This window comes from Pagrus pagrus (assembly GCF_965226575.1).
Source record: "Pagrus pagrus genome assembly, chromosome: 4".
NCBI lineage: Eukaryota > Metazoa > Chordata > Actinopteri > Spariformes > Sparidae > Pagrus > Pagrus pagrus.
Window position 1 is genome coordinate 12,183,094 of NC_140188.1, and position 12,897 is coordinate 12,195,990.

General features: G+C 39.3%; 1 protein-coding gene across 1 annotated transcript; it reads left to right on the forward strand.

Moving 5' to 3' along the window:
* Positions 1 to 901: 901 nt before the first annotated feature.
* Positions 902 to 11,128, forward strand: LOC311255811 (vomeronasal type-2 receptor 1-like; the record flags this gene model as incomplete). The annotated part of the gene is made up of 15 exons (XM_084350461.1): positions 902 to 1,186; positions 1,285 to 1,574; positions 1,841 to 2,136; positions 2,766 to 2,965; positions 3,058 to 3,279; positions 4,816 to 4,939; positions 5,018 to 5,911; positions 6,732 to 6,960; positions 7,454 to 7,748; positions 7,842 to 8,131; positions 8,354 to 8,649; positions 9,046 to 9,251; positions 9,367 to 9,588; positions 10,030 to 10,153; positions 10,230 to 11,128. The coding sequence occupies exons 1-15, from the start codon at positions 926 to 928 to the stop codon at positions 11,126 to 11,128; spliced, it is 4,848 nt and encodes a 1,615-aa protein (XP_084206587.1). The 5' UTR covers positions 902 to 925.
* Positions 11,129 to 12,897: the final 1,769 nt, after the last annotated feature.

Sequence of the window (12,897 nt, forward strand, 5' to 3'; positions counted from 1 at the left end):
AATAGTGACAGTGACTCTTAATTACACATTACACATTACTACATGTAAATCAAAGAAAAAGTTTGGGCAGGAGTTCATCAAAAGCATCAACAATAGCATCTCTCTGATGTGTAGTATGTTGACGTATAGGAGAAGGAGGGAAGTTCTTGTCTGAGAATCTATATAAACCAGTGCAAACACAAACACCGTATGCAAACATACAGACACTTGAGTGATGGAGATCTCAGCTCCCTTTATTGGCCTGATCCTGTCGCTGAGTTTGTGTGAGCTGAGCTCAGCTCTGAAACAAAGCACTGGGCTTACAGAGGAAAGGACTGGTGCTTGGGGCAGCAGTGAGGCCTCATCTGTGAAATGTAAGCTCCAGGGTACCACTCGTCTACCTGTATTCTCAATGGATGGTGACTACATTATTGGTGGTGTTTTCTCCATACGCTACTACAAACAAACAGTGATGCATAACTACACCACCATGCCTGAGCCACAAAAATGCACAGGGAGGTCAGTAGGAGGGAGAAGTGGTGGATACAAGGATGTTACATTGTGTGGGGACAGAAATGTTTTTACTTTGTATGATGTGCTAACAATCATTTTGCAAAGCCGTTGTGTAGTAAAACTTAAGAATAATAATATATGGTTTATAAAGAAGATAAGAACAAGTAAAGGCTTCTGATTTAGCTGCCAATTTTTAAATATATGCACTATGGAATTATATCTTATCTTGTGTTGTGAATTTTGCTGGTCAGGCAATTCTGTGATATATTTGGTCCACAGATGATGTACAGCTCTCAGTCAGAAAGCTGCAATTGTGTGCAATTGTGTGTTTTCTGTTAGAACGTCGACTTTTGCTTATCACATGTATATTTTAACAGTGATATGATTGTCTGTGTGCAGAATTGACTCTTGTGAACTGCGCTTTGCACGTTCAATGATCTTCGCCATTGACGAGATTAACAACAGCATGGAGCTGCTGCCAGGCATCAAACTCGGTTATCAGATCCACGACTCGTGCAGCTCAGTGCCCTTGACTATTCAAGTGGCATTCCAGCTTGTAAACGGCCGGGACCCGGTGTTTTACACCAGCGACAATTGCTCACAATCTGGCATGGTGACGGCTATTGTTGGTGAGTCTGGGTCCACGCCATCAATCAGCATGTCGCGCATCGTCGGTTCTTTTAACATTCCTCAAGTAAATATTATACATTTCTGAAAACTATGTCTTTAATGTAGACCGGTGCTGATTTTTGGTCTGCCCTTTTAAATAACTACAATCCTGAATTCTTTTAGGTGAGCCACTTTGCCACTTGTGCATGCCTGTCTGATAAGCAGCAATACCCAAATTTCTTCAGAACAATCCCCAGTGACCAGTTCCAGGCTGGAGCACTGGCCAAACTGGTGAAACACTTTGGCTGGACTTGGATAGGTGCTGTCCGGTCAGATTCAGTCTATGGCAATACTGGCATGGCATCTTTCCTGCAGGCAGCACAGAAGGAGGGGATCTGTGTTGAATACTCTGAATCTTTCCATCGGACCCATCCACGTAGCAGAATACAGAGAGTAGCTGACGTGATCCGCAGGTTTCTGCATCACTGATTGCTTAGTGCTCACAGTGTCAATGCTGACACTGATCTGATTATTGTTGATTGTATTATTTTAGTGGCAAATTGGAATACTTTTTTCATGACGTTTATTTCTTTCTTATTTATAATCATGAAAACAGAATTTGTGAGACCTGCACTGAACATTTCCTAAACTACAAACTACTGTATCTCTCACATTGTTTTGTGTTAAGTATCTTGATACTTTTATTGGTAAAATATAATGCACTATAATGTTTTTCCAGGTCAACCGCTGTGGTTATTGTGGCATTTGCAGCCGCATCAGAAATGAGGCTTCTGCTGCAGGAGCTGTCGCTTCAGCCTTCTCCACCTCGCCAGTGGATAGGCAGTGAGTCCTGGGTAACTAACCCTAAATTGCTGAGGTTCAGCTTCTGTGCTGGAACCGTTGGATTTGGCATTGAGCAAGCTGTCATCCCAGGTCTGAAAGAATTCTTGCTGGATCTCTCTACCTCTAAAGTGGCTGCCTCTCCATTGCTTACGGAGTTCTGGGAGAAGGCGTTCAACTGCAGGCTGGAAAAAAGTGAGAAAGTTGATCTGATTTTTAAACAAAGATGACAATCATTGTTGGGTCCTTGTGGTTCCTAAAAGTCAAGATCAAACCCCAGATTATAGACTATTGAGAAGAAAATCTATTGATACTGAACGAAGACATGAGGTGGACATAATGTATATTCCTGTAAATAATCTCACTTGACGATTTCAAGTAAACTTTTGGCTTCAGTGGTTTTACAATGTCAACACTATAGCCCTGAACACAAACACACAGTCTCCAGGCCACCAAGCTAAATGTATATAAGTCTAATTTGGCAATCATACTAACAGTGTTTTCAGATAATGTACGTTAAACACGTAATAACAGTTGAAGTCAGAACGTAATTAATGGAAAAGTTGTGGACATTTCTGTCTTTTTTGTGTGTAATCTGATCGTCTGGAAATAGATGAAGGTGCTTATTCGTAACTGTCTGTAAAATAAGCATGTTTCATAAAGAATAAGAACAATGAAAATAATTGAGTTTCAGACACTTTTATCAAATCAAATACAACAAAAATATAAAAAAAATAAGAATTTTAGAAAGAATTCTAATGTAATGTCAGTGTGAAGGCCAAAAACATCAGACACTCCTCTATCTCTGTTCTTTGTAGGTGCAGCCAAAGACAAGAGAGTGTGTGATGGAACTGAAGACATTAAGACCCTTAACAGCCCGTACGCTGACACATCTCAGCTCCGAATCACTAACATGGTTTACAAGGCTGTTTATGCAATAGCACATGCCATTCATAATGAAGTGTGTCAGGACACAAATTCTACAACTCAGTGTGACAAATTCACCAGAATAGAGTCCAAACAGGTCAGTCAAAATGATTAAGTGAATACCCTAATGCCCCCTTTGTCACTATAATATTATGTCCCTCATTGTCTCGCTGTACTTCATCCACACAGGTTCTTACTCAGCTGAAGAAAGTTAATTTTTCCAAAAATGGTTATGATGTGTCATTTGATGCCAACGGGGATCCTGTGGCCAGATACGAACTGGTTAACTGGCAAAAAAGTGATAGTGGCAGCATTAAGATGGTGGCAGCAGGGTACTATGATGCATCATTTCCTGTGGGCCAGGAGTTCCGTATCAACAGAAACCTCACCTGGTTGGGGGGTGACACACAGGTAAGGACCCCAATGGCAGAATTTAACCTTAATTTCCCAGCTTGGGATCAATAAAGTATATCTATTCTATTCTATTCTATTCAAATTTGGTGTACAAAACAAGCGATGTGTTTTTGGTCCCTGTTCCTCTGGTCCTTACTTCCTGTGACGATATCCATCGCTGTGTCAGAGATGTGGGACAAAATCCACAGTTCTCATTCTGTGCATACATAGCAACCTACATTCCATCAGAGATGATTCAAGACTTCATAAGTCTGAGACAGACATATCAAGTGGTTATCTTCCAAAGTTACATTAATTTTAGTTCACCCAACCCCTACATGTTTCCAAGAAATTGTTGTTGCTGTGGAAAACAAATTGTAGCACAACTAGAATTACCAGCTTGCAGTTGTATGCCTCTGTGCAGTTGTCATCCATTTCTCTTCAGACTTATTTTTGTCTTATTTTAATATAGTCAAGAAGTGAAGACATTGACAGATTTTGATAAAAGATAATAACTGCAGTTCTTTGAGCGCTCAAAGTTTCATTTATTTATGATTCCAGTGAACAATTTCCAGTGAGAAACATGCTGTTGTCATTTAGACTATTTTTACAGAGAAGTACAGGGGACTGATAGACAGCTTTGTCACAATGACAATGACAGTCACCTGAAGGGTCGCACTTTATTTTAGATTACACTAATAAAATGTAATAAGCTATAATTTGTATCAAATTAGACAAAAAATTGAAATCGTATGCGTACAATAATAACATGTAAGGAGCTGAAGTTTATATCAAATTAGTGAAAAAATAGAAATAAGAAATTACAGGTATGGTTCATAGTCTAATCATAAACCATACAACTAAACCATACACCCCATATAATGCCTTATCAGGGCTAAAATTAGAAATCAAATGCAATGCCATATCAGGTCCAAAATATATTAATTAAAAACTATTTAAGCCTTTCTACCAAATAGCACTGTAGACACTACACACTTTATGCAATGGTCCTACGATGTCTAAATTAGACAACACAGACTGTAATTTGACTAATGGATTAGGGTTAGTACCATATTAATAATTGTCAGACAAAACACAATGCTCAGAGAATGATCCATTTGGGCTTTATTTAACACAGTTTAACTTCATCATAAGGTAATTTGTTGCTAATGACAACCTTGTTAGCACCTTGTAAGAGTTTCTTAGAGGTTAATTAATGACACATTACAAGAAAACTGTACTCACTGTATATAATCACCATCTCCCCTTCTTTTCCTAAAATGCCAGAAGTGTTTTTGCAGAACATTCTGATGTAACAATGAAGTTGACCTTTGACCTTTCAATTCGAAATGTCCTCACTTCATTATTTAATCCTATAAGTATAAAAGTATAATCAAGAGGAATGGGTACAATGACCAGTAACACTTTCAAAACACATACTGGCACATTGGTATGTTGTTTTAAGACTTCGGAAAATGTGGAACTATCCTTTAATCCTAAAATCTACCTAGCACACCAAAAACATTTTAAGTTTGTTTATATCTTATGTACCAGGTGCCTGTGTCAGTGTGCAGTGACAGCTGTCCTCCAGGAACTCGTAAAGTGCTGCAGAAAGGAAAACCCATCTGCTGTTATGACTGTATACCATGTCCTGAAGGAGAGATTAGTAATACTACAGGTATGTTTTTTCTTCTAATGTACATCTACAACACCAGCTGTATTTCTACTAAAAGCCCTTTTTGATATTTTTTTTCAGATTCCCCTGATTGTTTCCCTTGTCCCAAAGAGTTCTGGCCTAATGCAGAGAGAGACATTTGTTTCCCCAAGCCTGTAGAGTTTCTTTCCTTCGACGAGGTCCTAGGAATCATCCTGGCTGCATTCTCAGTTGGTGGTGCCTGTCTTGCCATTACAACAGCAGCTGTGTTCTTTCATCACAGGACATCCCCAATTGTCAGGGCCAACAACTCTGAGCTGAGCTTCCTGCTGCTCTTCTCCCTGACTCTATGTTTTTTGTGTTCATTAACTTTCATTGGAGCACCCTCTCATTGGTCCTGCAGGCTACGCCACACAGCGTTTGGGATCACCTTTGTCCTCTGCATCTCTTGTGTTCTTGGAAAAACTATGGTTGTGTTAATGGCCTTCAGAGCTACACTCCCAGGTAGTAGTGTCATGAAATGGTTTGGCCCTCTACAACAAAGGATGACTGTAGTATTTTTCACATTCATTCAAGTTTTAATATGTGCTATTTGGTTGGGTCTTAGTCCCCCCTTCCCAATGAAAAACATGACCACTTTTAAGGATAGAATCATCCTGGAGTGTGCATTAGGCTCAGCTATTGGGTTCTGGGTTGTACTTGGGTACATAGGCCTACTGGCTGTCTTGTGCTTTGTGTTAGCCGTACTAGCACGGAAACTACCTGATAATTTCAATGAAGCCAAGCTGATCACCTTTAGCATGCTGATATTCTGTGCAGTCTGGATCACCTTTATCCCAGCATACGTCAGCTCTCCTGGGAAATTTACTGTGGCTGTGGAGATATTTGCTATTCTGGCCTCCAGTTTTGGAATGATACTGTGTATATTTGCTCCAAAGTGTTACATCATATTGTTTAAGCCAGAGAAGAACACCAAGAAACATTTGATGAACAAAAATCAATCCTAAAACGTCTGAGGTTTGGAAATTGTTAGGATTTTAATATATAGAACAGAGCTTATGTTGTGCACATTCAATTCATTCCTCACTTCAAAAAACAGAGGCTATGCAAACAATCATAACATACCAGGTGAAAAAATACAAAATACATAACGCAAAAGTTTACATGCTTTACAACAAACGAAAATGAGACACCCATAAACATAATACGATACCCCAAATGTCTGTGAAAAAATGGCCTCATCCATTCTTTTTTTAAATTTTCTGATAGCCATTTTTCATGAATATTTTTTTTCTTCATTTTCTAAATAAAATTTACATTTGTAACCAAAAAAAGTGGTACTGAGTTCTGTCTCGACTTTTTGATTTGAAAACTGTTACATACATATCGGGGAACAATAAATCCTGTAATTTATTTGAGACCGGATTAAACCATAAAAAAAACACTGAAGTTGTGCATGTGCTGGGATTCATGCTTTATCATATGTAATAAAGCACGAAAGGTATATGGGTAGGACAAAATTAGATACCTGGTATTTTCTGTTTTCAAGTGACAGGGACATTTACTGGAGATTATAATGCAACCAAAAAAAAAAAAAACACTAGGTAAGGGCGTACCCTCTCTGATGTACAGTAAGCTGACGCACAGTAGAAGGAGGGAAGTTTTTCTCTGAAAATCTACTCTATATAAATCACAAAAGCACACATACAGTATGCCGACAAAACAGACACTTGAGAGATGAAGATCTCAGATCTCCTAATTAGCCTGATCCTGTCTCTGAGTTTGTGTGAAGTGAACTCTGCCCTTGCCTTGAAAGGTTCTGGGGATGGTCTAAAACAAAGGACTTTGCTTAAAGAGGATAAGACTGGCGGAGTCAGCACTGAGGCCTCATCTGTGAAATGTAAACTCCAGGGTTCTACTCGTCTACCTGCATTCTCATTGGATGGTGACTACATTATTGGGGGTGTTTTCTCAATACACTACTTCATGCACACAGTGAAGCATAACTACACCACCATGCCTGAGCCACAAAAGTGCACAGGGAGGTTAGTAAGAGGGAGATGTGATGTGTAGGGGGCTGTAACACTGTGTGGGGACAAATGTTAAAATTTGTATGATGCGCTTACAATTGTGTTACAAAGTCACTGTCTAGTGTTGAAGAACAGAAGACACAGAAAGTGCCAAATTAGTATTACAGAAACGAAATTGCAGGTACAAGTTTCACAAAACAAAAGAGTGTGAACATTTTTTAACTGCAAATGTATGTAATTAACAGGAAAACCAAATAACTGACTTTTGATCAAGTTAGTTATAAATCTGCACATTAAAATTAGTGTGAATTTTGGACTGGTAATTTGTTTTCGAATCTTGGTCAGGTTACTCTGTGATGTACATTTCTTTCACAGATGCAGTGCAGCTGTCAGTAATGGTCCTTAATAACTATGTAAAACTCTTCTCCTTTGTTGTGTTTTCTGCTAAAATTGTGAATCGTCCTCAACATATGTAAATTTCAACAGTGACATGATTGTCTTTGTGCAGCATTGACTCTCGTGAACTCCGCTTTTCACGCGCAATGGTCTTCGCCATTGAGGAGATTAACAACAGCACGGAGCTGCTGCCAGGCATCAAACTAGGTTATGAGATCCAAGACTCGTGCACCTCGGTGCCTCTGGCGATGCAAGTTACATTCCAGCTTTCAAATGGCCTGGACCCGTTGGTTTACACCAGTGAAAACTGTTCACAATCTGGTATGGTGATGGCTATTGTTGGTGAGTCTTCATCCACCCGATCCATCAGCATGTCGCGTGTCATCGGGTCCTTTGACATTCCTCAAGTAAATATGAATATCTGGCAAACTGTGTGTTTAACATTGTCCAGGGCTGATTTTTCTGTCCTGTAAAATATTTACACTGTTGTTGTTTTTTAGGTGAGCTACTTTGCCACTTGTGCATGCCTGTCTGATAAGCAGCAGTACCCGAGTTTCTTCAGAACAATCCCCAGTGACCAGTTTCAGGCTGATGCACTGGCAAAGCTGGTGAAACACTTTGGCTGGACTTGGATAGGTGCTGTCCGGTCAGATTCCGATTATGGCAATAATGGCATGGCGTCTTTCCTGGATGCAGCACAGAAGGAGGGGATCTGTGTGGAATATTCTGAATCTTTCTATCGGACCCACCCACATAGCAGGATCCAGAGAGTAGCTGATGTTATCCGCAGGTTTCTAAATCACTGACTGTACTTTAGTTCCATTTGCTGACCCTGACCTTATGCACATAAAATGCTGTCATAATTATTCCTGATATTTTCTAAAAAAATGGAAATAGTGTGACCTTTACAGTTTGTTATACACACCAAAAAAAGCGTCTCTCCTGTTTCTTTGCATCAGTTATCTTGATTCCTCATATTGTCATAATTTCATGCACTATAATATCTCTCCAGGTCGACAGCTATGGTTGTTTTGGCATTTTTAGCCTCAACAGAAATGAGGCTCCTGCTTGACGAGCTGTCACGTGAGCCTTCTCCACCTCGCCAGTGGATAGGCTGTGAGTCCTGGGTAACTAACCCAGACTTGCTGCGGTTCAGCTTCTGTGCTGGAGCCATTGGATTTGGCATTCAGCAATCTGTCATCCCAGGTCTAAGAGAATTCTTGCTGGATCTCTCTCCCACTAAGGTGGCTGCCTCTCCAGTGCTCACTGAGTTCTGGGAGGATGCATTCAACTGCAGGATGGTAAAAAGTGAGAAAGTTGTTTAAAAGTCATCAGCTGTTTTTTGTACATATAGCATTTATTGGTAACAGTATATATTAGTCTAATAAGGGTATTATTCTGACAGTGATTTCAGACCATCTATTTGTTTTAAACACATTAAATCAGTCAGAGTCAGATGGTCACTAATAGAAAAATTGTGGTCATTTCTGTCTCTTGTGAATCAATTCAAGTCAAATGTCTATATAAAGCACATTTAAAAACAACTCACGTTAACCAAAGCACTGTACAGACGAGAGTAGGTACAAGAGGCTAATCATCTGTAGAGTCATAAATAATAGGGTCTGATGAAATAAGAAAAAATAGTAATTTATTATTATTGCCGAGGCTAAAATGTCATGTTCCTCTGTCTCTGTGTGTTTAAAGGTGCAGCCATAGATGAGCGTGTGTGTGATGGAACTGAAGACGTTCAGACGCTCAGCAGCCAGTACACTGACACTTCTCAGCTCCGAATCACTAACATGGTTTACAAGGCTGTTTATGCAATAGCTCATGCCATTCATAATGAAGTGTGTCAGGACACAAACTCTAAAACTCAGTGTGACAAATTCACCAGAATAGAGTCCAAACAGGTCAGGCATAATACACAAGATAACACTAAAATGTTCTTTTTCAACCACAATGTACATTTATTTTTATTTTTTTTATTTATCACCTTCACTGTCTTATCTTACTTTATTCTCACAGGTTCTTACTCAACTGAAAAAAGTAAATTTTTCTCAAAATGGTTATGATGTGTCATTTGATGCCAATGGGGATCCTGTGGCCAGATATGAGCTTGTTAACTGGCAAAAAAGTGAGAGTGGCAGCATTGAGATGGTGACAGTAGGGCTTTATGATGCATCACTGGCAGAGGGGCAGGAGTTTCATATCAACAGAAACCTCACTTGGGTGGATGGTGACAAACGTGTAAGAAGCCGTGTAAGAGATTCAAATACAATTCTAGTGAAAAAGAGTTCCTTTGCTGAACTGTGGCAGAGAGATAGTAACAAAAAGGGAGGTCTGTGCTAAAACAAATTTAACTTCATCACACCAGCTTGTTGATGCCTCATTTTTGCTTTAGCTGAACTTAGAGTGGGGACATGGGGGACCTTCCCCAGAAAATAATAAAATAGTGATTCAATTTGACATTCATTTCGAAAAGCTCTGGAGGTACTATTTTAAAATCATGTAGTTTAGTGATCTAACACTTTCTATCAAATAAAATACTGTTAATTAATTTAGAGATTTAAATTTTTTTTGTCTTTTTCATCCTAAACAGAACAGTCAAAAATGTTAACCTCTGCTTTAATCTTGAAATCTGTATAACAACCTAAATATGTGTGAGATTGTTTATATCTTATGTAACAGGTGCCTGTGTCAGTGTGCAGTGACAGCTGTCCACCAGGAACTCGTAAAGTGCTGCAGAAAGGAAAACCCATTTGCTGTTATGATTGTATACCATGTCCTGAGGGAGAGATTAGCAATGCTACAGGTAATTATTTTTCTAATGAATGTCTAAAACATCAAATATATTACTGCTAAAAGCCCTTTTTCATTTATTTTTTCAGACTCCCCTGATTGTTTCCCTTGCCCCAAGGAGTTCTGGCCTAATGCAGAGAGAGACACTTGTTTCCCCAAGCCTGTAGAGTTTCTTTCCTTTGACGAGGTCCTAGGAATCATCCTGGCTGTGTTCTCAGTTGCTGGTGCCTGTCTTGCCATTTTAACAGCGGCTGTGTTTTTTTGTCACAGGACATCCCCAATTGTCAGGGCCAACAACTCTGAGCTGAGCTTCCTGCTGCTCTTCTCCCTGACTCTATGTTTCTTATGTTCATTAACTTTCATTGGAGCACCCTCTGATTGGTCCTGCATGCTGCGCCACACAGCGTTTGGCATCACCTTCGTCCTCTGCATCTCTTGTGTTCTTGGGAAAACTATAGTTGTCCTTATGGCCTTCAAAGCTACACTCCCAGGTAGTAATGTCATGAAATGGTTTGGACCTACACAGCAAAGGATGACTGTAGTATCTTTCACATTTATTCAAGTTTTAATATGTACTATTTGGTTGCTTCTTAGTCCTCCTTTTCCAATTAAAAACTTAACCACATTTAAGGAGAGAATCATCCTGGAGTGTGCATTAGGATCAGCTCTTGGGTTCTGGGTTGTACTTGGGTACATAGGCCTACTGGCTCTCTTTTGCTTTGTGTTAGCTGTACTAGCTCGGAAACTACCTGATAATTTCAATGAAGCCAAGCTGATCACCTTCAGCATGCTGATATTCTGTGCAGTCTGGGTCACCTTTATCCCAGCGTATGTCAGCTCTCCTGGGAAATTCACTGTGGCTGTGGAGATATTTGCCATTCTGGCCTCCAGTTTTGGACTGATACTGTGTATATTTGCTCCAAAGTGTTACATCATATTGTTTAAGCCGGAGAAGAACACCAAGAAACATTTAATGAACAAAAATTAATCTTAAGACATTTAAGGCTTGGGAATAGTTAGAATATGAAATAAAAAATAGAGCTTATGCTGTGCTTATTCAACAGAGTCTTCACATAGTTGATTTAAATATTGAGTGTGTGTTTGACTGTTTGTTCAGTGTAATTTCTGTCATGTAATTGTTTTATTTTGCAAATTATTTTTCATCATGTGTTACATTAAGTATAATTGTGCAACAATTTATGTATTGGGTTCTGTCTTTTGATGAAATTCCAAATATATCATCATCAAACTTTGAGATTTATTAAAAATGGGTTTAAATCAAGTAAAAGGATATCTGGTGTTCACAATGGTTACTTTAGAAGAGAAGGAAGAGATCATGACAAGAGATTATATTGTCCATGCAGCCCATAGAAAAGACCTGGTCAGCAGTTCATCAAAGACCACTGGGTAAGGGAAGGGGAAGCTTTTGTCTAAAAAAAACCAAGCACACAGTGAAGCATGACTACTTTACACCACCATGCCTGAGCCACTTAGATGCACAGGGATTTTTGCTAGGTAATACTAAGGTATAATCTTGAACATACTACCAGAAACTTTTAACTGGTTATAAAACAGGACCTACATAAGCAAACAAGATCATCAGAAAAAATGACTGGCTATTTCTGAATAGTTCAGCTGACTGGTCAGAGAGCTGCCGTTGCTAATAAAGGATGTGAACATGCTGGAATAATTTGATAAAATTTGTGATCAACTGTAAGAAGAGCACTGCCCAGCAAACATCTGCATATGCACCGCCTGCAGATATAGTTTGCCTTTGTCTTAGCTTGGATTCAAAAAGGAACAGCACACTGCTGCACCTATCAGTGTAGGATGAGCTGCGATACTTCAGATACCAGCAGTATTCCCAACAAAAGATGTTGTTGGGGTGCAACGGTGTTGTTGCTGTGTTACCATCCAGAGCTTAGTTATGCAGGGAGTTAGGGTTTTTGGGGATTTAGGTATTTTAATGGGTCTTATGACAAAAGCAGGAAGTGTATCCTTACCTTTGTTTCAAAATGTTGAACGATACAGGTTCACATTTTCCTGGCCTTCAATTTCCTGGCGCCACCTACTGGACATTAGCTTTCCTTTTTTTACCAGGCTTTGTTAGTTTAAGGAGGCCGCATTTAGGCTTTGGTCTACACACAGGCCACTCTTTTGTCAGAACCATGTGGTGAGGGTCCGAACATTAGTATTGTATCTCTGGGTATTTAAAAATACGGTGACCCTTTCATTATCCTTGCATGTATATAATGAATGCCATGAGTGAACTTTTTGTTAACAATATAATTTGTCAAACAAAGAAAAGAAAATTTCACATATTAGCCTTGTCAGCTTCTCCTCAGAAGGGAGGATTTTTTGGTTTGTCCTCAGGTGCTTAGCAGTCACCCTTTTGGCTGTTGCAATCCCTCCTGCCTGGCTGGCTGCTGCTCTTCCTGGGTTATACTTGTACAAAGTGTCTTGATAATAATAATAATAATAATAATAATAATAATAATAATATTCTAATACAAGAACTGCAGCTCAACATACTTTGCAACAAATAAATTACATACAGTGAGTGCTACCCACAATGTTGGACGTTAAAATTAACATAAAAACAATTTTAAAATGTTAATGTTACATCAGATGGAAAACTTACAGTTGAAGTTCATTAAAGCAGTGCAGCAACCTTGTGGCGGAAAAGCGTACAGCAGCTCCCTCAATAGCCCAACAATGTGATTTGTAATCAGCTGATGGTAATACCGTATGCTGTAC